This window comes from Pleurodeles waltl, chromosome 4_1 (assembly GCF_031143425.1).
Source record: "Pleurodeles waltl isolate 20211129_DDA chromosome 4_1, aPleWal1.hap1.20221129, whole genome shotgun sequence".
In the NCBI taxonomy this organism is placed as follows: Eukaryota; Metazoa; Chordata; class Amphibia; order Caudata; family Salamandridae; genus Pleurodeles; species Pleurodeles waltl.
The window spans coordinates 763,814,741-763,842,136 of NC_090442.1; the positions used below are offsets into that span (position 1 = coordinate 763,814,741).

General features: G+C 44.7%; 1 protein-coding gene across 3 annotated transcripts in view; it reads left to right on the forward strand.

Annotated features, from left to right (window-relative positions):
- Positions 1 to 27,396, forward strand: part of TNPO3 (transportin 3) — a 991,461-nt gene that overhangs the window by 72,229 nt on the left and 891,836 nt on the right. For all 3 annotated transcript variants that reach the window (XM_069229384.1, XM_069229382.1, XM_069229383.1), the window contains exon 3: positions 4,227 to 4,300. In XM_069229384.1, the coding sequence (XP_069085485.1) occupies positions 4,227 to 4,300 (74 nt within the window). The remainder of the gene's footprint in view (positions 1 to 4,226; positions 4,301 to 27,396) is intronic.

Below are 27,396 nucleotides of genomic sequence, written 5' to 3' on the forward strand. Positions count from 1 at the left end.
CATAGGGAAACCTCCTTTGTCTTCCAATATCATACATTTAAATGCAGTTAGTAGTAGGCACTGAACCCACAAAAAAACAGAGACCGATGTCGGGTAGGACAAAAGCAGTGTCCTTTATCAACTAGACTGGGGATCCACAAGAACGGTATTGGTATCTGTTGTCTCCCTTTCAAGAGCCCCTTTGTGCTATATGTGGCTCAGCGGACGAGTCAGTCGGGGTTTGACAGTGTGATGTCACAGGATCACCACTTCTACCACTCTGAATCTTCTGTGGAGTTCAGAGAAGTCCTCTGTAGTCATTCTGGTCAACTTATTGTTTGCTCCTGGAAAGCAGTTAACACTTTGCTCTCACCTTAAGGCTGAGAACAGGGTGGGAGAAGCTGGAGAGCCAATGGAAATTAGCTTCCAGGAACATAAGGCTGGGAAAAGGTAACTTCTTAAAGGTTATTTTCCCTTAATATTTATTAAAAACATACTTCACCACTTAATTGGTTATTTAATAACTATTCATAAATAGTTACATTATTGTTCTAAGGGGCTCCATTCCGGGGATACAGTATTAGTATTTTAATGTGTGCTCTTTTTTTCCCCCACATAGAACAGTTACTGCCTGCCTCTGTGAAACTAGCTTTTTGGGAACTTTAGGGAAATGGTAACTTTAATTTTCTCAAGTCCCACTTTTAAGTAACATACACCATGAGTGAGTTAAAAGTCCTATATAGGAGTGACTACTAAAAAGGGAGGTTTTTACCTGTCAAAATAACTTATTTTCACAGGTCGCAGAGCATGTTTTAGACTGCAACTTTTGGACTACACATGTAGGCCTGAAGCCATGTTTTCTTTTGTGCCGCTAGTCGAAGAAACATTGCTGCAGTCCATTTTCACACGGGACACTAGTGCCCTATAGAAAGGTTGAATACGCTAGGCAGGGATTAACTAATTCCTCCGTCTCCTTGGGGGAAGGGGTGGTCAGAGCACAGACACTGGAGACTAGACGTTGTGCAGCAATAAAATAGGATTCAATAAAAGGCGAAAAATCTGTCGTGACCACACAGAAGAGGCAGCTGTCCTGCAAATAGTCATCTTTTTAACTGTGGTGCAGATTGGTCAGTGGTGATAATATTACACAAGGTCAAATTAATTTATTTATCAGGCACTAGGAGATAAATTGATGTACCCAAGATCAAACATTGCTGGCATGCGCAGTGCTGTCATCAGATGTAATTTCAGATGTTGCAGTGATGTTCATAATGATGTCATTGAACATGTCATAAGTGACGTAATACCTGAGGTACTTACTAGTGCACGATAAGAGCGCAAGTTAGTTACATTAGGGCACAAGTTATAGTTAATTGAGATAACTAGATCTGGTGAATTTCACTGATTTTTGTTAATGTTAAATCGTATGTTCTAACTAAGATTTCCTCCTAAATATAACATCCTTATTAACCTTTGTTTTTTTCCCCAGTCAGTTTCTAAGGTTTTTTAATGAATAGTAACATATTCTTGAAATTATAACTATAAATTTACTTTAACCTTTAAAAAAAAAAAAAAAAAGAAAAAGCATAATAGGATGTCCATCTACATGCATTGCATGAGGTTGGGTGGAGCAAGGGTATCCTTACCCTGCTCCCTTATGTTTTTAAAACTTATTTTCAGGACTTTGGACTCCACTCCGGAATCATAAAATTGCTGCAGCTATATCTCCAATGATGCATTGGCAGTCAATTAGATCTTAAGATCTGTCAGCTTTGTGGCATGAAACATACCAAGTATTTAGACTTAATTCCTCAAACACTACTGAACAAATTTACACTAAATTAAAAAAAGAAAAAAAGCATACTTTCTTGACCAAGATGTAGCTTTCCAATAAATTTGGTGTAATGCTGTTCAGCAGTTTGTGGTATCACTATTCAATTTTCCCATGGAAAAAACGAATAGAGAAAATGTGTTTTGGGAATACTTTTCCTAGCTCCCGCTTGACGGATCACATTGAAACTTTCCAGAAAGGAGCTTAGATGGGTGAGACTTTTTTGGAAAGTTTTGTGACGATTGGTCAAACTGCACCAGAGTTATAAGGAAATTAAAAAATGCTTTTTCTATGGAAATGTTGTCCTAACTATAACTATTCAGTGGTAATATATGAAAATGTGTGTATCATATGTGGCGTGTGTGTATGTGTATGTGTGTGTGTGTGTGTGTATATATATATATATATATATATATATATATATATATATATATATATATATGAGATATACACATATTTTCATACACAGAAATAGTTTATAATGTCCCACTTGGCCTTGTTTTAAGGAAAAATGGATATGAAGCCTGTTTGTGTGTGTGTGCGCACACACAAATACTTTTAATCATTGCCTCTATGATAGGCCTGACTGCTCATGCCAAGCTGCCAAAGTGGTGAGCAGGGCTTATCTTGGTTGTATGATTCCCTTAGCCGGACTAGTGTGAGGGTTCCTACTTGGACCGGGTGCAAACCACTGCCAACTAGAGACCCCATTACTAACTGATAACTCAGACTGCAGATTCCTCACCAACCCTGCTACCTTCCTGCTGTGTGGAATGGGCTCATTTGATCCATACAAAAACAATTCCATTGAGAGATCTGCTCACTCTGATTGCTGAGTGTTCATGTCTGAAGCAGGCAGATATCAGAAAGAAGCTGATTCAAAGCTGGCAGGTTGTACTGTGGCCCCAATGTCATTTCTAGGGTGTAATGGACCCGAAAAAGAGCCTCACAATGCCACTATCAATCAGCGTGCAAGGGAATTGTTGAGAAAAGTTTTCCAGATCGATTCTGGCGCTTGGGAGCATTTAGAAGGTGATGAACCTGTGGTTGTATCCACTCGAAAGAGTGTTACCAAAGATAAGTCACTTGTTCTTTTAATTCTCCAGTTTTGGTTGAAAAGCGGTTTTGGAGGGTGAAGTGCAAGGGCCCTGCACAACGAAGCGCCAGCATACATCATCAAACGCCTGACCTTCCACCAGCCGACCAGACACCTCCGATCAGCTTTCCTTTTCCTCACTGACACCCTACGGATCCCAAGAGCCAACAGTAGGTGACTCTTTCTTGCTCCTGGCAGACAAGGCTTGGAACATCCCCCCTCTGCACCCCAAGACTGCACAGTCACTTAAATGATTCAGAAGAGAACTAAAGACCTGGATGTTTGAATTTTCATTCCTCAGCGCAGCAGCAGAGAGCTCCAGTACCTCAAGACCCTCACGGGTGATTTGCAGCGCTCTATAAATGTTTGTTTGATTGAAGAGGGACGAGTAGGGCGAATCCAGTGAGAGAAGTTCATGAAAGCTAATGCTGTGTGCCCTTTGGAGATCTGAGGCTAAAATCCACAAGAATGTAGTTTTATCAGTGGTAGACTGTACATTAACAAATTGAAGCCACTTACAGCTCTATTTTTAGGTTAGGCCAGACAGTACAACTGCCTTCAACATCTACTGTTTATAGTATCCACAGAGTAGGGTCTAGGTCTGCTTTCTTCAAGCGTTGCTTTAGACCATTGCAGTTGCATTTAGGATCAGCCCAGAAGAGTATGCATCTTACTTCATACTTTTGACTGTTTGATGTATCATTCCACCTCCTAGAAAGTGGTTCCATTACTCTACATGAGGAGCTAAATTTGCATGTGAAAAGCATTCTCAATCATTATGGTTTCTCACATTAATTTCTTTCTAATACATTCATTTATTTCTTATCCATTCGTTGTATGCAAAAAGCAGTATTGCTGCACTTTATATTTTCTCACTGCAAGGCACATTGGTTCACTTTGTAGCTAAACCAAGCAGTTTCTTCGGACACCAAAAAGTATTTTGCAATTGTTTCCAGTAGATGAACGACCCTTTTGGCACAGTCAGCAAACCGTGTTCATCCACTGCACCACTGAGATTCAGCATTCCTGCTGCTCTTGCCACCAGTCTACTCATGAAATTGCTAATGGTTGCTATTTAATATTCCCTTGTTTTAGTAATTGTGTATCTTCAGGGATTTCTTTCTTTATTCTTGCTCACCTTATTGAAATATTTGGGTGCATTACAAAATTGTGATAGGTTTTAGTGTGCCATTCTAGACCCATAACTTACTTACAATAAAAGTTAATAATCTGTGCAAGTGTTCTCAAAGCAAACAAAGTGTGGGTGTTGACGACCATGGATAGTCTTAATCGCTTTTGCATTTGTTTTCTTTCTACTAGCTGGCTTTAGCAATAGCAGATCTTGCACTGCAAATGGCTTCTTGGAAAGGATGTGTACAGACATTGATTGAGAAGTAAGTAATGTCTGATTATTAATCTTCTTGGGGAATTTGTCATTAATGGCGATTAATGTTCTGATATCGCATTTCTCTAGTTTCCTTCTCATGATTCTGCTCTACAAGTGAAATAACACCTTTTTAAATACTTTTTTTCAAGTAGACCTAGCATTTGTGGTTATAATACAGCACAAGGTTTGTAGTCTCTCCTGCTGAGTAGAGCTATACCTTGTGCACACAGAGCCCAGCTAACCAAGTACCTTCTCTCCCCCCAGGTCATAAGGCTTGCCTGTAGTACAGCACAAGTTTTGAAAGACCTTTTGGAGGCTTACCAAGAACTTAGAGTGGGCTTACATGGCACCCACTGCTTATCATTGTTTGCTTTGTCACTCTCGTTTGCATGTTTTCTTATTTGATGGCTTGTCTTCCTCTTCTCGTGTTTGTCTCCCATTGCCATCCTTTTGATTGTCTAACTTGTCTCCTTTCTCTGTTAACTTTACTTTTTTCTTTTTGTTTAAGCATTCTGTGAGAGCATGTGTGTTTTCAGCTCCCTCCCTCGTGTGCTTCTTCATTGCCAAAGAACGACCTGACACTTTGTGTTGTTCTCTCCCTCGTGTGCTGCTTCTTCAATCCTTTAACCTGACTTTATGTTTAATTCTGATGGATACTTTTAACTGCAGATTGCTGACACTTGGAATATTCCCCAGAGTGGTTCTGGAAGCTGTCAGGCTGTCCTGTGTGTTGCTAGGTGGTGTCATGCAACTCAGCCTAAGCTCATTCCACCCTGGAATTTATGGCGTGAAGTCACATATATGGGCCACCTGTTTGTCAGTTCCTTTCTTAACATGTTTGAACACGGATCGAGAGCTCAGTTCCTTTTTCGTCAATTGACAAATTCCTTTGGAATTTGATTCCATTTGCGAAGTGAATGACGTCCCCGACCAAAGACTGCCGGGTTCAGACTGTGATGTGACTGTTGGAAACAGATGTCGATGATGGACAAAGTGAACGCCTGGTGTGTGGGTTTGGAAAACGACTCCAGTTTGTTAAGAATGAGTCCTAGTGCACCCAAAATTTGTATGTCCCTGAACACTGAAAGAAGTCTTGGACCTTGCTTACCCCCTGCTCCAAGTTAAGGGCGCAAACTCATTCCCACTTTTGAGGCTGCCCTTGTTAAGGTCATCTTGTAAGTTGAAGTCTAAAACCCCATCCTTCCATACTCTGTCCAAAGAAGTTGGATGGACTGCAACTATTGATCCCAGTCACAGAACTGGTTTCAATAGTGAATCTGTTGCACTCTCAATGCCTTGGTGATCCTGCAACATACTTTTGCCACTCTTATGGCTACCCTCTGATTTTTCTTTGGCCCCCAAATGTCTGCGGGGGCCTCCAATCAGATTACTGCTGGTGAATCAGTGCTCAGCGTTATCTGTGCCCCTTAAACACACCCCAGGTTCCACTGGAGTTGGCGACTTCCATTTTGGCTCTAAGATCTGCAACCGTCCTGTTCCCACAGATTACGTCGTAGATCAAGCTGGTTCTGGTGTCTGACTTAGAGCTGAATCTTCTTTCGACCCTGACCTACGTTGCACATTGTCCCCACTGCAGTGCACCCATCTCCCTAAGGTCTGATTCAGACCAAACACTTTCTCTTCCATAAGGCTTTGACACCTCTTTTGTGTCAGATTTTGATCAACCTGATAATGACCGTAGTGATGATGGGGATGATTTAACCCCACACTACAGTGATATCTATATGAACTTGCAGGACCTCAGTGGGTTAAATCATTTTGGGCCCGCAGTGGAGGGGAGCGCGTCATTTGTTGTAGTGATTGGACGTGCTGCTGATATCCTGAACTTAACGCTGCCTTGAGATGAAGTCGTAAAAAATGTCCTTAAGGAGGTTTTCTTCAGCCTGGACTAGCCTCATTCCTTTTACAGGATGTGTTCTGGGACTTTTCTGTCCGCCAACAAATCCAGGACATTTGGGCTATGATCCTGATGTTTGAGCCTTGGTTATGGATCTCAGTGAGAGCAGCTTTGAGTGTTTTTTTTGGCATGCTTGCCTGATGCATCCTCCTTGTGCACTTGTTTAGGTGGCATATGCAGTCTCATCTGAAGTCTTAGTAGCCCAGCACCAAGGAAACCTGTCTGATACCATCCAGGTTTCAGAGGGGACTGTACTAGAGCTACAGTGGTAGCTGTTAGACTGCAATCTGACTTGTTTCACACCCAGAGTTTGTGGCGAGAGATGCGTCCTGATGGCTTGCTGCATGACCTGAACTTGAAGTGTCAGCCAGTCTGACTTTTGCTGAGCCTGACGGACACTCTACATGTTTGCAAAAATGTTGGGGAGTGGTGCTCCTGTGCCCCTAAGGATAGGGCTGCTTCTTGGCATTTGACTTCATTTGATCTACTGTGTGGATGCCATCCTAACAATCGGGCATCTGCAGTAAAGGTCATTTTGTGAACTCTGTATTTTGTGAGGTTTTGGAGTCTAAGAAAAGTAAGGCAGTGTAGAAAGACATTGAGATGTGCTTCAAGATCTGCTGTGCATTGTCTAAGAAGCTGGCTCCAGAATACCTGGGGACTTATTCAACCGAGGGAAAAGCTGCTACTACTTCATTGTTATGTGGAGTGCTTATTCTTGACATCCTCCTGGCCATAGTGGGAGCTTCAGTGCACATGTTTACAAAGCACCTTTCCCTTGACAACTGACGGAAGAGCATTTTGTCATTTTGCTGTTCAGTCCTGCACGACATTTTGGTCTGAGCACACTCCAGAGTCCCACTATTATGGGAGGTACTGTATTGATAGCTAGTCTAAAGATAAAGAATCGTAAGTTGGAAGTATCCATCTGAGGGACAGTTACTTAATCTTAGTTCACACCTGTAGGAAGTTGGCTTTGTATATACTATATCAAAATAAGATAGTGTGCACAGAGCCCAGGGCTTCCTGAGAGGCTTAAGAGGCTAAAGTAGATAATACCAATGCTCCTGTTTGTGGTAATGTGGTAAAGCAGTTAGGATTTTATATAGCAAAAATATGTTTTATTAATTTATTTCTAGAACCTCGAGATTCAAGTTGCAGGTAAGTACTTCAATAAAGTCATATTTCACACATATATCAATAATACTTTGTTTGAAATTGATAAGTTATACAGTTTTTTAAATATTGGAAATTATCTGTTTTAAAAGTTGACAGTGCAATTTTCAGGAACAGTTCCTGGGGGGAAGAAAAGTTAGTACGATTTACAGTTAAGTACTTGACTTATAGTTCCAGTTTCCGGGATTTAGAAAGTCCACAGGTTGGAGTTAAAGTTACCCCCAAACACCCACCACCAGCAACACGGGGACAGCCAGGTGCAGAGGTGAAAGTTTAGGCATATTTAACATGGACTTCTATGGAGACTGGGGGCACTCAGAATCAGGACTGTCTGCAGCTAAGTTCCTGCGACTTCGGGGTCAGACTGGCGAGTTTAGGAGAGCACGGGGGAGGCACACGTAGGCACCAAGCATACACCCTCAGCAGCACTGGGTGCAGGGTGCAAATCTGGTGTCTGATTTACAATGCTTTCCTATGAGGGGACCCCAGGGGTCACTCAGATGCTGCAGGTGAGGTCCTGGGGGTCGGCTGGGGCAAATCACAAGATGTGCAGGGAGGAAGGCCTCCTGCTGAATGTAGCTGCACTGGAGGTCGGGTTCTCCAAGGCCTGTGGGTGCAGTGTTCTTTTTGATGTCTGATATCTTAATCTGGAGCTTTCGCAGTCAGGGGGGCTGTAGGAAGTTGGCTCTGTATGTGCTATTTCAAAGTAAGGAATAGCATGCACAGAGTCCAAGGGTTCCCCTTAGAGGTAAAATAGTGGTAAAAATAGATAATACTAATGCTCTATTTTGTGGTAGTGTGGTCGAGCAGTAGGCTTATCCAAGGAGTAGTGTTAAGCATTTGTTGTACATACACACAGACAATAAATGAGGTACACACACTCAGAGACAAATCCAGCCAATCGGTTTTGTTATAGAAAAATATCTTTTCTTAGTTTATTTTAAGAACCACAGGTTCAAATTTAACATGTAATATCTTGTTTGAAAGGTATTGCAGGTAAGTACATTAGGAACTTTGAATCATTTCAATTGCATGTATACTTTTCAAGTTATTCACAAATAGCTATTTAAAAAGTGGACACAGTGCAATTTTCACAGTTCCTGGGGGAGGTAAGTTTTTGTTAGTTTTACCAGGTAAGTAAGACACTTACAGGGTTCAGTTCTTGGTCCAAGGTAGCCCACCGTTGGGGGTTCAGAGCAACCCCAAAGTCACCACACCAGCAGCTCAGGGCCGGTCAGGTGCAGAGTTCAAAGTGGTGCCCAAAACGCATAGGCTTCAATGGAGAGAAGGGGGGTGCCCCGGTTCCAGTCTGCCAGCAGGTAAGTACCCGCGTCTTCGGAGGGCAGACCAGGGGGGTTTTGTAGGGCACCGGGGGGGACACAAGCCCACACAGAAATTTCACCCTCAGCGGTGCGGGGGCGGCCGGGTGCAGTGTTAGAACAAGCGTCGGGTTCGCAATGTAAGTCAATGAGAGATCAAGGGATCTCTTCAGCGCTGCAGGCAGGCAAGGGGGGGCTTCCTCGGGGAAACCTCCACTTGGGCAAGGGAGAGGGACTCCTGGGGGTCACTTCTGCAGTGAAAGACCGGTCCTTCAGGTCCTGGGGGCTGCGGGTGCAGGGTCTTTTCCAGGCGTCGGGACTTAGGTTTCAGAGAGTCGCGGTCAGGGGAAGCCTTGGGATTCCCTCTGCAGGCGGCGCTGTGGGGGCTCAGGGGGGACAGGTTTTGGTACTCACAGTCGTAGAGTAGTCCGGGGGTCCTCCCTGAGGTGTTGGTTCTCCACCAGCTGAGTCGGGGTCGCCGGGTGCAGTGTTGCAAGTCTCACGCTTCTTGCGGGGAGTTGCAGAGTTCTTTAAAGCTGCTTCTTGAAACAAAGTTGCAGTCTTTTTGGAGCAGGTCCGCTGTCCTCTGGAGTTTCTTGTCGTCGTCGAAGCAGGGCAGTCCTCAGAGGATGCAGAGGTTGCTGGTCCCTTTGGAAGGCGTTGCTGGAGCAGAGTTCTTTGGAAGGCAGGAGACAGGCCGGTGAGTTTCTGGAGCCAAGGCAGTTGTTGTCTTCTGGTCTTCCTCTGCAGGGGTTTTCAGCTAGGCAGTCCTTCTTCTTGTTGTTGCAGGAATCTAATTTTCTAGGGTTCAGGGTAGCCCTTAAATACTAAATTTAAGGGCGTGTTTAGGTCTGGGGGGTTAGTAGCCAATGGCTACTAGCCCTGAGGGTGGGTACACCCTCTTTGTGCCTCCTCCCAAGGGGAGGGGGTCACAATCCTAACCCTATTGGGGGAATTCTCCATCTGCAAGATGGTGAATTTCTAAAAGTTAGTCACCTCAGCTCAGGACACCTTAGGGGCTGTCCTGACTGGCCAGTGACTCCTCCTTGTTGCTTTCTTTGTTCCCTCCAGCCTTGCCGCCAAAAGTGGGGGCCGTGGCCGGAGGGGGCGGGCAACTCCACTAAGCTGGAGTGCCCTGCTGGGCTGTGACAAAGGGGTGAGCCTTTGAGGCTCACCGCCAGGTGTTACAGCTCCTGCCTGGGGGAGGTGTTAGCATCTCCACCCAGTGCAGGCTTTGTTACTGGCCTCAGAGTGACAAAGGCACTCTCCCCATGGGGCCAGCAACATGTCTCTAGTGTGGCAGGCTGCTGGAACCAGTCAGCCTACACAGATAGTCGGTTAAGTTTCAGGGGGCACCTCTAAGGTGCCCTCTGTGGTGTATTTTACAATAAAATGTACACTGGCATCAGTGTGCATTTATTGTGCTGAGAAGTTTGATACCAAACTTCCCAGTTTTCAGTGTAGCCATTATGGTGCTGTGGAGTTCGTGTAAAACAGACTCCCAGACCATATACTCTTATGGCTACCCTGCACTTACAATGTCTATGGTTTTGTTTAGACACTGTAGGGGTACCATGCTCATGCACTGGTACCCTCACCTATGGTATAGTGCACCCTGCCTTAGGGCTGTAAGGCCTGCTAGAGGGGTGACTGACCTATACTGGCATAGGCAGTGAGAGGCTGGCATGGCACCCTGAGGGGAGTGCCATGTCGACTTACTCGTTTTGTTCTCACTAGCACACATAAGCTGGCAAGCAGTGTGTCTGTGCTGAGTGAGAGGTCTCCAGGGTGGCATAAGACATGCTGCAGCCCTTAGAGACCTTCCTTGGCATCAGGGCCCTTGGTACTAGAAGTACCAGTTACAAGGGACTTATCTGGATGCCAGGGTCTGTCAATTGTGGATACAAAAGTACAGGTTAGGGAAAGAACACTGGTGCTGGGGCCTGGTTAGCAGGCCTCAGCACACTTTCAATTGTAAACATAGCATCAGCAAAGGCAAAAAGTCAGGGGGCAACCATGCCAAGGAGGCATTTCCTTACAGGGGCTCTCTGGATTCCCTCTGCAGGTGTCGTCGTGGAGTGGTAGAAAGGTCAACCCAGGGTGGGCCCTTACTCACAATCACCTGGGTGGTCTCTCTTGCTGGTTGGGCCACCGGCGTCGGTTGCAGGGTGGTCCGGACTCACAGATCCTGGGGAGGTTCTGGTGTCCCTTGGTTGTAGTTTTTTGTGGACAACTCCCCTAGCAGGAGTGCCCTGGGCCACTGTAACCAGAGGCTTGAGCGTTTGAGGCTCACTGCCAGGTCTTAGTCCCTGCAGTGGGAAGATGTGAAGCACCTCCACACAGGACAGGATTAGTTTCTGGCCACAGAGAGCACAAAGTCTCTCACCTCATGTGGTCAGAAACTTGTCTGAAAGTGGCAGTCCTGCACTAGCAGTTTGGCTAACATACAGGGGGCATTTCTAAAATGTGCACATGTCCTCAATACTACTTATAAATCGGTCCCATTGTAACCATCTGTTTATTGATTATTTTTTTATTATTTTTTATTATATTTTTTTAAATATGGTCAATAGCTAATCACAAAGAGTGTTCTTTTGTAATATTCTGAAGAAACCTCAAACTAACACCCACCCCAAAAAGAAGAGGACATAAATATGAGATGTTGGAATAATGGATTAATTCACTATCATCCAATTGAAGACATTACTCCAATATTTGGCTTGTTTCTCAGGAGTGAGAACCGAGGACCAATAACTAGATTTTTCATGGACTCACTTGCTTGAGTCATTCTTGTTGTTGACGTGTGAGTCCCACGGTAACAGTAAATAATAGTATCAAGAAATTTTACATGTAAAACAATGTTACCGTGCTTTCATTTTACAGCTTATTGTCTCCATTTGAAAAGACCTGAAGTCCAGCCAATCAGGCGAGAGTACCCTTTACAACCCTCACCACAGAAGCTTCAGTCTCTCAGATTGCCTACCGCATGTTGTGCGAAGGGGATCTCCCTGAAACCGGCTCAGTTTATTTTCTTCATTCCAGATTTAAAGCATTAAAAATGTCTGATACTTCAAGGAAGGACTCTTTAGATCCTGCCAAAAAAGTGGCACAGTTGTTTTGCACAATTGGCAAACTCTTTGGCTACCACTTTAACTCCTTAGTAAATGGTATCCCTGTCACCTAGGCCTGAGGTACTAAGGAAGATCTCTGAGGGCTGCGGCACCAATTGTGCCACACTCTGGGACCGCTCACCAAACTCACACAAGTGCTGCCATTGCAGGCAGCGTATTTTGGTGAAGGCTACATTGAAAACAACCTTTCACAACCCCCTGTTTGCCAGGTCCCCTATCACTTAGTGTGGCAGGTGTAAGACACCCCCTAAGGCAGGGTGCATTCAGGCACATGTGAGGGCATATCTGCTCCTGCCGTATTTGTCCTTTCTGAGACGTAGTAAGTGACCAGGGTACCCATTTTAAATGCGTATGCTGGACACTGGTCATTGTGAGTTCTCCAGCTACATGATGGCTTCTCTGAATTCTGGGATTCTTGGTATCAACCAACTCCTAATAATAAACCCCCACTGATCCCAGTGATGGATTCATTTATAAATGCAGACAGAGTGCACCTTAGAGGCGCCCCTGAAAACCTACCAACTACCAGTGTGTATAATGCGACTCAAGTTTGTCCAAATAGTGGCGATGACCAACCCCCACTTTCCTGACCACACTTTTGCAGCGGCACAGGCAGGAAGATAAGTTAAATTAGAATTTTTACCCACTTCATGCCAGTCCCACCCTAAAGGTGGTCAGATCCCACCCCCCTCACCCCCCACAAGGCTTGTGGATTTGTGGAGAGAGAAAATCCAACATCTCCAGCAACCACTGCACCCATGACTCCTGACCCCAGCTAAGGGGAGTCACGGATGCCAACAACATCCCCCAACTCCTAAGATCTTGAGTCTCTCATGGGTCCACCCCTGCCAGACTCCACGACGACACCTGCAGCCTCAACACTCTGAACCCTCTGAACTCAAGTGCATCCAGATGAGAAAACCCGATGCTTAGACTCCCATGCATCCAGCACCCTGATGCCTTATTGCACCTCTGTACTCGACTGCCCTAGTGCTGCCTGGTGTGACCTGTTGGTGTGGTTCTGATCAGTGCTCAGTACTTACCGTTGTTAACCCTATGATTGCTGAACATTGTTTTCCTCCATAGGATAACATTGAGAGAGCCTGAGAATTGCAAAATGTTGATCTTTAAAAGTGCAAAGTATTTATGCATAAAAGTCTGTTTACCTGATTACGAATTTTGAAGCCTATATAGAAAGAATGGCTATTGTTCTAGATTGGTCTCAGATTTATTCTTTGAGTGTCTCATTTATTGCCTTTGTGAGCACAACAAATGCTTAGCACTACCCTCTGATAAGCCGAACTGCTCACCCACTCTACCACAGATAGAGCATTATTACTATCTTCTTTTGTCTCTGCAATACCAGTTGGGGATCCACTGGACTCTTTGCAGAGTGTACTTCATTTTAGTGCACTAAATAGAGAGCCAACTTCCTACAGCAGGGCTATCCTTGTAAGGGCAGGATCAACTAACAAATCCTACAGATTTAAATTGAAAAGTTTCTCTTTATGGTGTCAACAATTCAGTCTGCATCCGCTGGAAGCATCACCAGAACAAGTCCTACTTTATCTTCTCTCTCTGTCTCGTTCAGGTTTGGTGAATGTGTTTGTTAAAGTACATCTGTGTTTTTTTAAAGTACATTTTGGAGCAATATGCACATATATAGACATTCCTCTCAGATAAGTCCTAGATGGATTCAAATAATGCATGTGAAGTCGTGAAAGCAGAGGATAACTATTCCATGACTATAGCACTGCATAGATAAAGTTCTAAGTAAAAACAGGTTGTGGCTGTGGATTCTTCCAGAAAGCCGCTAGTCTGATTTTAGTATTTCCTCAATAATTCCAAATATCACCCTTTTGATTTTTGTTTGATGTAACGAGTTATGCGATCTAAGGCCAAAATAGGCGTGGAGAAATGTGATATAAGGGGTAACCCATATTTATCAAAGCTGCCAAAGCCTTGCACTGGTAAGATCTAATTTTGGGGTAATTCCACCAAATGTTTCAAATCACCTTCTAAACCGCATCCTCTCCAGTAGGAAGAGCTAGCATTAGGAAAGAATTTCTGAAGTTGTGGGATAGTAGTACCAGTTGGATACAGTTTTGTAATGTGCTTCCCTGCCTGTGTAGGTTGACCATATGTCCCGGATTCCTGTGGACTCTCCCAGTGTCCTGACACCTTAATTTTAATTACATGTCCAGGTTTTTGGGGCAAACGTCTGGTTATTTTGCAAAATAGAATTGAAAGGTATGCTCTTCTTTCAATGGTGCCTCTGAAGACAAAAACATATCTAAGTAACTTATCTTTCTCCAGCATTGGATCTTTCATAGAGTCACATGCTTGAATCATTCCTCCTCAGTGTTGAAGACATTCATGTAATAGCTTAATAACTTCATTTAAAAAGACCCAAAGTTCAGCCAATCAGTTGACAGCACCCTTTAGAACCCTCACCCTAGAGGCTTCAGTCCCTCAGATTTTCTACTGCACGTCGTGTGATGGGATTCTCACTGAGCTCTGCTCAGTTTTCCCACAGTTTACACTTATTTTAACACGATTGCTCTCAGTTTCTACTGTTCAGACCAAGAAATGGCAGAACCAACCAAAAAGGGACTGTTTTGGCCATGTGGCAAAAAGCGATTTCACCCTAATGACCCTCACAAGGAGTGCATCTATTGTCTTCACCCTGAACATAAACCTAAAGACTGCAAGGCATGTTAAAGTCTTTCACAGAAAATTCTTAAGGACAGATAGGAAAGATTATTGATTTGGTTACGGAGATTAAAAGCTAAACAAGACCCTTTGTCTGAGGAAGATAGTGATGACTTCTCCAGGACGGAAATATCCTGCAAAAGGGATAGATCTCCTGACAGTGTGTCTCCGAAGTCACCACCAAAAGCACCTAAAAGTACTGTTGTGAGTCTTCTGGACATTCTGAAAAAGCTTAGGAGTATCCACATACCTCTAGAAAGGAGGAATTTTCAGAAAGAGTTTATGCAGAACCTGCAAGTCCTCTGAAGGAACAGACCACAAAAAGGTCATCTAAATCTCTACTGTTGACGACTAAATTGGCAAAGACTACATCTGCGGTATTGATTTGTTTTTTTTGTCGACTGCACTGTTGACAACATCTTTGTTGACAAAAGCATTGGTGGCCACTGCTGCCACAGCCACATCCACATTCTCATCTACAATATCTCCCATTTTGGGAACACCTCTCGTCTTAACAGTGATTGTAATGTCTAAAATCCTCTGTCACGGGACCATCATCTAAGAAGAACGTCATGAAAATTACGAAGACATTGTTGACGACCAGGAACACTGTCAACAAGACTGAAGGCAGCAGCGCCCATGACAGGACTGTGGATGCTAGCACTGTCCATGAAATAGTCAATGATAGCCCCGTAGGTGACAAAGATAGCATCAATCAGTGACCTGTTAATATCAGCACAAATCTCGTCTATGAACGTCTGTCTGCAACAGTTTCACTTGTTGTGTAGCCATTTTAGTTATAGCTCCATGCACGTTATTTTAACACACTAGGCTGCTGTGCACTTTAACCTACATATATTTTATTCAGCTTCATCTTATTATTTTTACAATAGCCACTTTTACGGTCTTGTTTTATTTTTCCATTAATCTAACTGTGTTTGCCCAGACCAGCACTTTGTTCTAAAACAAGACATTCTTGATCACTCTGTGCTTCTTCCAAGGCTACAGCACGGTACATTGCCGGTGAACGTGATAGAAGTTTAGTCTCCAACATTCGTAGAAAACACATTCTTGTGTAGGGAAATTTTTTCAGAACACCAGCTGTGTTATTAAAAAAAAAAAAAAAAAAAAAGGTCTTTGTCCCTTATGCGTTAGAGGGAGATTCCAGCCAGTGAACCACGACTGTATGCTGATTGCTGAATGCTTCGCTACAGATGCTAACGCAGACCGCAGGCCTTTGCTCCGGTATGGGGGTTGATGTCTTCCCAGGGGAACCTGAAGGGCAGAATTAGAGCTTAACATGCTCTGCTCTATCATAGCCTAGGTAGGAGCTAGTCCATTGAGTATAGTGACAATATGATAGCGTTGTTTTTACGCTTCACTCTTCTTGTCACAATTTTAATACTGTCATGTTGTGTTGTCCTGGTTATTGCAGCTCACGCTTGGCTATCTAAGATGCAGTCGTTTTATTAAACTCATCATTGAAACATATACTGCCTCTTTCTCATTTATATATTAGACCGCATTGTTAATGAGAGAAACGGATGTGACCTGAGTGACCACGATTTCCCTGAGAAGCCAAGTATGTCATGCGCTCAGCTGCCCAGTCACCCTATCCTTGGGTAGAGATGAGGCATTGCTAGTTAGCCCGAGCCAAACCCATATTGGAGTGACAGGTGTCACCCACAGTGGGTTAGACTTAGTCTCGCACATCGCAGGCGATTCTGCTGCTCAAAATCCAGTCATTTCATTAGAGTAATGAGAGCCTACGCGACATGGTGCCGCCAATTTTTTCGGGTCCTCCTGAGTATCTGTCTCATTATATACAATGACACCTCAATGCCGTATACAGAGACGTCCTTGGTACTGAGGATTTCCACCGCAGCTACATAGGTTATCCTATCTGAGGCTGGAGGTTGTTCAAGCTTGAACTTTAAAAGGAAAAACCCCATTTGGTGTTCCTTCTCTGAACATATAGTGTGTCTATGATGGCGAATCCACAGCAGATACAAATAGCAGTTAATATGAGACAACCTCTGCCTGCACGTTTATTAGCAAATGGCCTAATCGTCCGGGGGGGTCCAGTCACCTTTGTGGTGGATGCCCATGCAGCTTATAGAACAGAACTGTTTTATTCTTGGGTCACATTTCCAGCAGTTGATGGGAACACAAATATATTTCATCATTATTCACTTGCAAATGCACCTGGACAATACAGAGCATACGCATATTTAGAAATACCATGATCTTATCAAGAACATAATAATTGGCTTGATGGCGCCCTACCCCACACAATTTTACCAGTAAGGTTAGGTCCTCTAAGTAACGATGGTCCTTCCTGGCCTTTATTGGCCACCTATACATCACATCCTGCAGTTGCAAATTCAGCGGTAGCTGAGTTTCGTCGCTTATATACGGAATTAACAGCAATATATAGATGACTAGTACAGTTCATAATGCAAACATTAAATACAAATCCAGCACGTGCTGCTCCAGCACATCCACATGCAGTAACGCCAGATATAAACCATGCGACTGTACAATCAGTCATGGGTAAAGTACCCGCAAAACGAGAGGAAAATCCGTTTTGGTTAGCACAAAAAATAAAAGCGCTGGAGGCAGTATTTCCCAATACGGGACCTCAGGATAAACATAGAATATTAACGATGTGCTTGCCATTTGGGATTGTCCCTACAGTGGACAACTGCAATACTTTGGGCACAGTATTTGCTGCGCTCTATACAACCGCACACGGTACACCGACACTAGCCAATTTACCGGAGGTGTTGAAGCGAATTCAAGATGTATATGGGGCTGCCCCGGCCCTAGATTTGGGAATGCAAATTGATGGGCAATTTTGCCACAGTGTTCTCAATCATTTTAAGTAACCTTAAAGGGGAAGAGGTCGCACTGGCAGTGCGCATGCAGCTCCGTGACGTTCCGCAACAGGATCAAGAACGCAAGCTGCCAAAAATAAATGCAGGGACCTATTCTAGTATTGGTTGAGACAGTTTAGGGGCCAGACCATCTAAACCACAATTTCAGGGCAAATCTAATAAAGATTTTCCTAAGCAAGCTCCTGAAGGTAATCAGAAACGCTGAGATAAAAAACAACAAACTCCTAAAAAGGAGAGGGGAGAATCTCCATGACTGGAGACTCCACATAATAGGTATAATCTCAGAAATAAAGATAATATAAAAACGCCTGATAGATATCAGTGTACTGATACACGCCAATCTCATTCCTTTCAGGACTCATCGGAAAAATAAATTAGAGAGGTGGGCGGTCAGAGCGAAGAACAGAGTACGTGAAACCGAGACAGGAATCGCAACGCTCATCGGAGGTTTCTGTAAAAAAGAAGAGAAACCCGCCCAACAAAAACCCCAATTCAAAAAGAAAAAAGTGGCAGAAGTCACAGTCCGACATGCCACTCAGGAAGAGGGTCCTCTTGAAGAAGTGGGCACATACAGCGCGGCAGGTCACAATAGTTCGCTGGAGTCTTCTAGAGCATCTGGAGGTGAAAGCAACTGATGACTTTCTACAAGTAGAAACTGCAGACATGCGTGTCTCCACGCCTGATAGGGTGTATAAAGTAACAATACAGTTAGAAGTAGGCATTAATCACATAATAAACGCAATCTTTTGGGATCCTGTGGTGAACATATATGATGTTTTGTTGGCCGAACAAGATTGGCCGCCTGAATTTGTCTGTACCTGCCCATATGGAGAAGACGTCATTAAGCCTTCCTTCTCACCCCTTGTTCCAGAGGAACTCGCTGAATCCTGTGCCATTGATTGTGCTTTGGCCTAGGCACCTACGTTATACCTAAATCACGTCAACGGGATAAAGAATCCCCCTACCATCTAATTCTAATTAACAATGAACCTCAACCTCAGTATCCAATAAAACACGAAGCAAAAGCACCTGTGAAAGAAATACACAATTAGAGTACCAGGGCGTAATTGTAACCTGTGCCTCCCCAATGAATCCATTGTTCCCAGTAGCTAAACCGGACCATACACATATAGAATAGTCTTAGACTACAGTCACTTAAACAGTGATACATGCACTTATGCTATACAAAACTCACATAGCACAGCACTAATGAACGATATAGTGCGTAAAAAATACAAAACAACACTGGATAGTTCCAATGGTTTCTTCTGCCGAAAATAGCACCTGAGGGTAGAGACTTAACAAGTTTCAGTGCACTAGGCTCCCAGAAAAAAATCCTCAGGGGTATAAGAACAGCTCAGGACTGTTCGCTGCTCGTGTCACTGCAATTTTGCACGAGATTGATCCTTACGCATTGTCCTATGTAGACTATATCTCGCGGATGATGAATTGCTCCAACATTTAAGACTGGTAGCCCGCATTGTTGTAGGATTCGCTGAATTTGGTTACAAATTCAATTTAAAAAAAATAAATAAAAAAAATAATGCCTTCCTCAGCGTCCTGTTTCTGGGATAGGAGCTGTGAAGTGAAGGAAAAAGCCTAGCGCCACATTTCTTTGAAAAATGCACACAGTTACAACCCCGAATACGATTAAAAAAACTCCAGTCTCTATTGGGTTTCTTAAATTTTGGCAGAACTTACATTCCAGATTATGCTACACACATAAAACCTTTATATGATCTGATACGTCCTGATTTTTCTAACAAATTCTGGACAAATGAACATACACACATTCTTAGAGAATTGCAAACTGGCATGCTTGCAGCACAGTAATTACACACAAGGGACAACAAAATACATTTGGTCATCAGACTAATAGCTGGTGCCATTGGTTTCACCTGTGTGACATTTAATGAATGTGAGACAGTCCAGATTGCGTACAAATCACACTTATATTCAGCAGCAGAACATCGCTTTGCTGCCACTGAGAAAATTCTCACTGCTGTACAGATGGCTGTCATTAAAGAGTGACCTCTTGCCCAAGGAAAACGCATTATTGTCGTTTCTCCAATCCCAGCCCTGGAGGCTGTTACAAAAGCAAGCGTTACAAACGCAAAAAGCATTACATCCACGTTGGATACAATGGGCTGCGTCTTTGATAGCCACTAATGTAGACTACATCTTTGACCCAAAGTTACAAACTCAAGAATTTTTGCAGTATGAAATAGAATACCCAGTTCCAGCAAATACTTTGCCTATTAAACAGTATCATAGTCATGTACACCAATGGCTCAGCACAACCTGCAATTGGCACAAAACACCAATATTCTGCTGCTTGCGCTGTCATAAGCGGCGATATGCAGGGCGATAAATGTTGTCCCTTACATACATTTACACAAAACCCTAGGGGATTGCACAGCACAGTTAGCAGAGCTAAAGGCTCTGGTGATGCCACTGGAACATACGGATCCTGCACAGCCTACGCTGATCATTTGTGATTCATATTACTGTGTCCAGACCTTCAATGAATATCTGCATTGCTGGCGCCAGAATAGGTTCAGAGATTCCAAAGGCAACACCATTAAACACAGACTACTGTGGGGGAAAGTAGCAGATCTGAAAGAGACGCTACCAAATGCCCATGTTGTACATACACTTGGACACCGGCGCGTTGGGATACACGTTGCTGGAAATACATTGGCGGATGAAGCCGCAAAGTCAGCAGTGGCCGCGACCGCTGTAGCTGCAGTAACATGTTTAAGTACGAAACCAGACGCAGACATGTGGGCTGCTGTGAACGCTAATGCTGATGGTACGCCCTATCCTAAAACATTACCGGCTAAATATTCCTACCGAATGGGCGATCGCCTGAATGCTGAAGTTAGAATACCAGGTGTAGGCGTGAGAGATTTTCCCAACAAAGAGATAAGACCAGAGTTGATTAAAGCAGTGCATGAAGGGGTGGCATCTGCCCGTGCTGGTGTGGCGGCTAGAATTTCAAATTTACAAGCCCGTTATTGGTGGCCCGGTCTCTACAAAGAGACCAAGCAGTATGTCCTTTGTTGCAACATCTGCCAACAAATAAAAGTTTCCAGTGCCAAATGCCCGTTGCAGACACCCCTCTTGATTTCAAACAGGCCATTACAATGTGTGTACTTAGACCATTGTGGTCCCCTAACAGTGGATAATGCCTACAAGTATATATTAGTCACTGTTGATTCATACTCCAGATTTTTATGGGTGTGGCCACAACGCTCGGCTGGTGCTCTGACTGTTATTAAAGTGTAAGGAAATGCCTCCTTGGCATGGTTACCCCCTGACTTTTTGCCTTTGCTGATGCTATGTTTTGAATTGAAAGTGTGCTGAGGCCTGCTAACCAGGCCCCAGCACCAGTGTTCTTTCCCTAACCTGTACTTTTGTATCCACAATTGGCACACCCTGGCATCCAGGTAAGTCCCTTGTAACTGGTACCCCTGGTACCAAGGGCCCTGATGCCAGGGAAGGTCTCTAAGGGCTGCAGCATATCTTATGCCACCCTGGGGACCCCTCACTCAGCACAGACACACTGATTGCCAGCTTGTGTGTGCTGGGGAGGACAAAACGAGTAAGTCGACATGGTACTCCCCTCAGGGTGCCATGCCAACCTCACACTGCCTATGCAGTATAGATAAGTCACCCCTCTAGCAGGCCTTACAGCCCTAAGGCAGGGTGCACTATACCATAGGTGAGGGCACCAGTGCATGAGCACTGTGCCCCTACAGTGTCTAAACCAAACCTTAGACATTGTAAGTGCAGGGTAGCCATAAGAGTATATGGTCTGGGAGTCTGTCAAACACGAACTCCACAGCACCATAATGGCTACACTGAAAACTGGGAAGTTTGGTATCAAACTTCTCAGCACAATAAATGCACACTGATGCCAGTGTACATTTTATTGTGAAATACACCCCAGAGGGCACCTTAGAGGTGCCCCCTGAAACCTTAACCGACTATCTGTGTAGGCTGACTGGTTCCAGCAGCCTGCCACAACCGAGACATGTTGCTGGCCCCATGGGGAGAGTGCCTTTGTCACTCTGAGGCCAGTAACAAAGCCTGCACTGGGTGGAGATGCTAACACCTCCCCCAGGCAGGAGCTGTAACACCTGGCGGTGAGCCTCAAAGGCTCACCCCCTTTGTTCCAGCACCACAGGGCACTCCAGCTAGTGGAGTATCCCGCCCCCTCCGGTCACGGCCCCACTTTTGGCGGCAAGGCCGGGGGAAATAATGAGAATAACAAGGATGAGTCACTGGCCAGTCAGGACAGCCCCTAAGGTGTCCTGAGCTGAAGTGACTCTAACTTTTAGAAATCCTCCATCTTTCAGATGGAGGATTCCCCCAATAGGGATAGGATTGTGACCCCCTCCCCATTGGCTACTAACCCCCCAGACCTAAACACGCCCTTAAATTTTGTATTTAAAGGCTTCCCTGAACCTAAAGATTTAGATTCCTGCAACTACAAGAAGAAGAGGACTGCTGAGCTGAAAGACCCCTGCAGAAGAAGAAAAGAAGACACCAACTGCTTTGGCCCCAGACCTACTGGCCTGTCTCCTGCCTTCTAAAGAAACCTGCTCCAGCGACGCTTTCCCCAGGACCAGCGACCTCTGAATCCTCAGAGGACTGCCCTGCTTCAAGAAAGACAAGAAAATCCCGAGGACAGCGGCCCTGCTCCAAAAAGACTGCAACTTTGTTACAGAGGAGCAGATTTAAAGACCCCTGCAAATCCCCGCAAGAAGCGTGAGACTTGCAACACTGCACCCGGCAACCCCGACTCGACTGGTGGAGAACCAACACCTCAGGGAGGACCCTCCGGCAACTCCGAGACTGTGAGTAACCAAAGTTGTTCCCCCTGAGCCCCCACAGCGACGCCTGCAGAGGGAATCCCGAGGCTCCCCCTGACCGCGACTGCCTGACTCTAAAATCCCGACGGCTGGAAAAGACCCTGCACCTGCAGCCCCCAGCACCTGAAGGAACGGAACTTCTGTGCAGGAGTGACCCCCAGGAGGCCCTCTCCCTTGCCCAGGTGGTGGCTACCCCGAGGAGCACCCCCCTTGCCTGCCTGCACCGCTGAAGTGACCCCTTGGTCTCCCATTGACTCCCATTGGAAACCCGACGCTAGTTTGCACACTGCACCCGGCCGCCCCCGCGCTGCTGAGGGTGTACTTTCTGTGTGGACTTGTGTCCCCCCCGGTGCCCTACAAAACCCCCCTGGTCTGCCCTCCGAAGACGCGGGTACTTACCTGCTGGCAGACTGGAACCGGGGAACCCCCTTCTCTCCATTGAAGCCTATGTGTTTTGGGCACCTCTTTGACCTCTGCACCTGACCGGACCTGAGCTGCTGGTGTAGTAACTTTGGGGTTGCTCTGAACCCCCAACGGTGGGCTTCCTTGGACCCAAAACTGAACCCTGTAGGTGGGTTACCTACCTGCATAAACTAACAATACTTTACCTCCCCCAGGAACTGTGAAAATTGCACAGTGTCCACTTTTAAAACAGCTATTTGTGTTTTATGTGAAAAGTATATATGCTACTGTAATTATTCAAAGTTCCTAAAGTACTTACCTGCAATACCTTTCAAATGAGATATTACATGTAGAATTTGAACCTGTGGTTCTTAAAATAAACTAAGAAAATATATTTTTCTATAACAAAAACCTATTGGGTGGAATTGTCTCTGAGTGGTGTGTTTTCTCATTTATTGCCTGTGTGTATGTACAACAAATGCTTAACACTACTCCTTTGATAAGCCTACTGCTCGACCACACTACCACAAAATAGAGCATTAGTATTATCTCTTTTTGCCACTATCTTACCGCTAAGGGGAACCCTTGGACTCTGTGCATGCTATTCCTTACTTTGAAATAGCACATACAGAGCCAACTTCCTACATAAAGATTTGTGATTCTTTATTGGTACATATGCAGTTGTGGCTTTTCATTCGGACCAGGGCCCTGCTTTCGCCTCAAGGCCATTCAGGGACGCCATGGCTTCGTCGGGGTCCAACTCCAGTACTTGTCTCCATTTCATTCCGAGCGAAATTGTGTCATGGAGCGATTAAACAGTGTTTTAAAGCAATCCTGAACAGGCAGAGTCTTCGGTACGGGTCGTAGTTGGCTTAATAACCTATATGAAGTTCAGAGAACACTTAATAATCTACCTAGAAGGTCCCTGGGGGGTTGCACTTCATATGAGTGCCTGTTCGGAACGCAAATGTATGTTCCGGATCTTGATGGTCCTGGCGTGGAGGCAGCAGAAACACCCTTTGACATAAATCAAGGATGTGCCTGTAACATCTACCGGCTGGATTAACAGGGTTGGGGATCTTGTATGTGAAAAGGTCACTGTGAAAAAGAAATTTGGCCCTTCCTATCGCGCACCAGTTCCAGTTTTGGGGATACACGGTACCCGTACTGTAATGCTACCACCTTTGGCAGATGTCAAAGAAAATCGTTTTGTCTCCATCGACAATGTCAAACTACACCATGTGGCCGATCCTGCACAGCAGACCAAGAGGCCAGTAGTTCCTGAATCCCTCTCACTACTGGTCAAGAAGTCCCTCTACAGGTTGTTCATACCAACACTGACACCTCTCCGAGCTTGGGGAGGGTGGAAGCCGATCTTGCATTGGTTCCACTAACATCGAACAATACAGAAATAATTGACCGAGTTGACTCAACTCCAACACAAACGAATGGTGCTATCTATTGTGTGCCACCACAGGAAACACCACCTCCACCAATGACCACGGTTCCAGCTTTTGCACGTACTGCTTCTGGATATTTTGCCGACTTCAATGATGACATCTCAGACTCGTTCGCGTCTTCGACACCTGAATTGTCAAAAGCATGTAAGCTAACAAACTGGCTTAAAAAACATATTTTATTTTTTCGTGGAACTGTCTATGGCTTTCTTTGACTATCTCAGCTTTCCTCCTTTGGATTGGTTTTGTTATAACCTTTTTCTTGTTAATACATGGTCATTTTCTCCCTGAAAAATCAACAGTTGAATTGGTGGAGGAGGTTTTAAAACCAAATTTTTAATCACACAAGGTCCAGAGAGACCTATCATTTGTGAACGTTTCCGCTGTACCAATTCCAGATGGGATTGTTTGGGACAAAGTAATATTTGATTAATATGGTCCCACGGAAGTAATTCAAATACCATATGTGTTCAAACTATCCATGAACAATATCATAATACCAGGCATTGTTTCTAATGACTGGGATGTGAAAACAGTTGATTCAATGATGACTAAATTGCAGTATTATACTGTATTTGAAAACAAAGATGTTTATCAACCTAAAGAGAATTATGGTGATATGTTTTGCTATAATTAATATGGGCACCATTTCATACATAGAGCAAGCAGCCCCAAAACTGTTTTTAATTATACACAATGGGAACATTGTCCGACTGCACCACAAGGGAGTTCCAAAACGGATTCTGAAAAGTTTACATATTTGTTTGGCCACAATGTAAAAAATGCTGAGTCGTATTATTTTAAAGTACCACCTACTAAAGATATACATATGCTACTGACGAATACTAAATGTATATATTCAGAATCCTTTGTTTCCCGGTTGTCCATAGAAGGCTATGAATATTGGCTGAAATGGATTGATTTGAAAAGTGTATGGGGAACTAGACATTGGCAAATTAGGGGAAAGGAAGCTTTATTTAGAGCATGCCTCATACCTGTACAAATGATATTCTTAAATGAAATAGTACAACAAACAAGTTGGTTAGGCTTTGCTAAAATTAAGGAATTAAACACGCCCAGTATACCTGCCCCTGCAAAGTTTTATCAATGGCAAAAATATACAAATGCAACTGAAGATCAGCTGGACGAATGGGTCCAGAATGGTAAATTTAATGTTTCACTGATACGTCCTGGCCTGTGGTTATTGTGGCCAATAGATACCAATGGGTGTCATCAACGTTTTGTCAACTCCTCTGGGGGTTTAGAACTAGTAGGCCGGACCCTCGCTATATTTCATCAGCACATGCAAGTATAGTTACGACATATAGTGTAGGGAAATTATGCCAACAATGGTTAATAACTTCCTCACTAGACGTGGTTAGAGAACACCTCAGTCTCCTGTCTAATAACACTGACTTACAGGACTTCCTGTTAGGCCCCAGCAAACACCGTAGGAAGCGTTTCTTATATGAAGTATATAACGAAATTTGGAAGCTTTCCCAACAAGAAGCAGCTGCCTGATTAAGGCACATAGATGAGGAAAATTTGAACAAGGCATTAGCTGTTGTGGATAATGGAATTCATACCTTGTCCTACCGGATATACACTTTAAACAACATTGTTTCTTCTACTATAGACATCATACAGATACGTCTTCCTTATATCATGGACAAAGTCAACTAAGGTCCATTATGCTGTTGGGAAGGACACTTCAAACATTGAAGGCGGGTCGCGTTCCCTGGCAGCATGTCAGTGCGAGGGAGATATTTTCCTCCTTTAATCTAACGCAACAACTACTACTAATGGCGACGAAAGAAGATACTTATGTTTTGCTTAATATTGAGAAATTTAAAAAGTTGCCCTTTACTGTGGCTGAAATTCTGTCTGCTGAGTGGCTGATACACAGGGTCATCAATCTGCCTATTTCTACACTTCAAGTCACCTCCTGTTTAAAACCCATTCCAGTAGGCAGATATGAAAGGCTGGGAGATAATTACATCCATGAAGTATGGTAGCTTCCCTTCTCGTACAAATGTTTCAGTGGCATGAAAGAAGTCTATCTTAGCTGTATTGTATTGTATTGTAATCGTATGTTCGATGGCATCTGTCGCTGTAGATACACATGTTCTGTTCTGCATAGCTCGCCATCTGGTGTTGGGTCGGAGTGTTACAAGTTGTTTTTCTTCGAAGAAGTCTTTCGAGTCACGGGACCGAGTGACTCCTCCTTCTGTCTCCATTGCGCATGGGCGTCGGCTCCATCTTCGATTGTTTTCTTTCCGCCATCGGGTTCGGACGTGTTCCTGTCGCTCCGAGTTTCGGAACGGAAAGTTAGTAAATATCGGAAGATTTTCGTCGGTATTGTTGCGTTCGGGATCGGCGTAGTTAGATTCAACACCGCATCGAAGATCGACGCGCTCCGGTGCCCTTCGGGGTAGTTTTCGATCCCCCGTCGGGGCCTGGTCGGCCCGACCGCGTGTCGAACAACGCCGATGGAACGGACCCCGTTCCGTTTTTGTCCCAAATGCCACAACAAATACCCGTATACAGACCAACATTTGGTCTGTAACCTGTGCCTGTCACCTGAGCACAGTGAGGAGACTTGCAAGGCCTGTCGCGCGTTCCGGTCCCGAAAGACACTCCGTGACCGTCGAGCCAGGAGACTTCAGATGGCGTCCACGCCGACAGCGCACCGAGAGTTCGAGGAACAAGAGGAAGAGGAAACCTTTTCGATCCACGAATCGGACTCCGAGGAATTCGACGATCAAAGAGCCGTGAGTAAGACGTCGAAAACAACACATAAGAAAAGTGACAAGGCCCAGGGGACTCCACTGCCACCAGGCCATGGCTCCACCCATAAATTCGGTGACCGACCATCGGCACCGAAAAAGGCCCAAACAGTGCCGAGATCGTCCGACTCCGGTCGAGACACCGGCACGCAGCCTTCTCGGGATCGAGAAAGTGCTGGAGAAAAGCAACGACACCGAGATAGCGGTGTAGAAACGGCTCGACGCCGAGACAGCGGCACCGACGAAGATCGACGCCGAGAGGTTTCGACTCCAAAAAAGAAAAAAGCCACCTCGGAGCCGAAAAAAGATACAGGCAGGGTTTCGGTGCCGAAACAACCCGTAACCGACCAAGGTCCAGGCTCTTATACAGAGGAGCAATCACTGTCCTCTCAGATGCGAAAGCATAGGTTTGAGGAAGGGCTGCAATC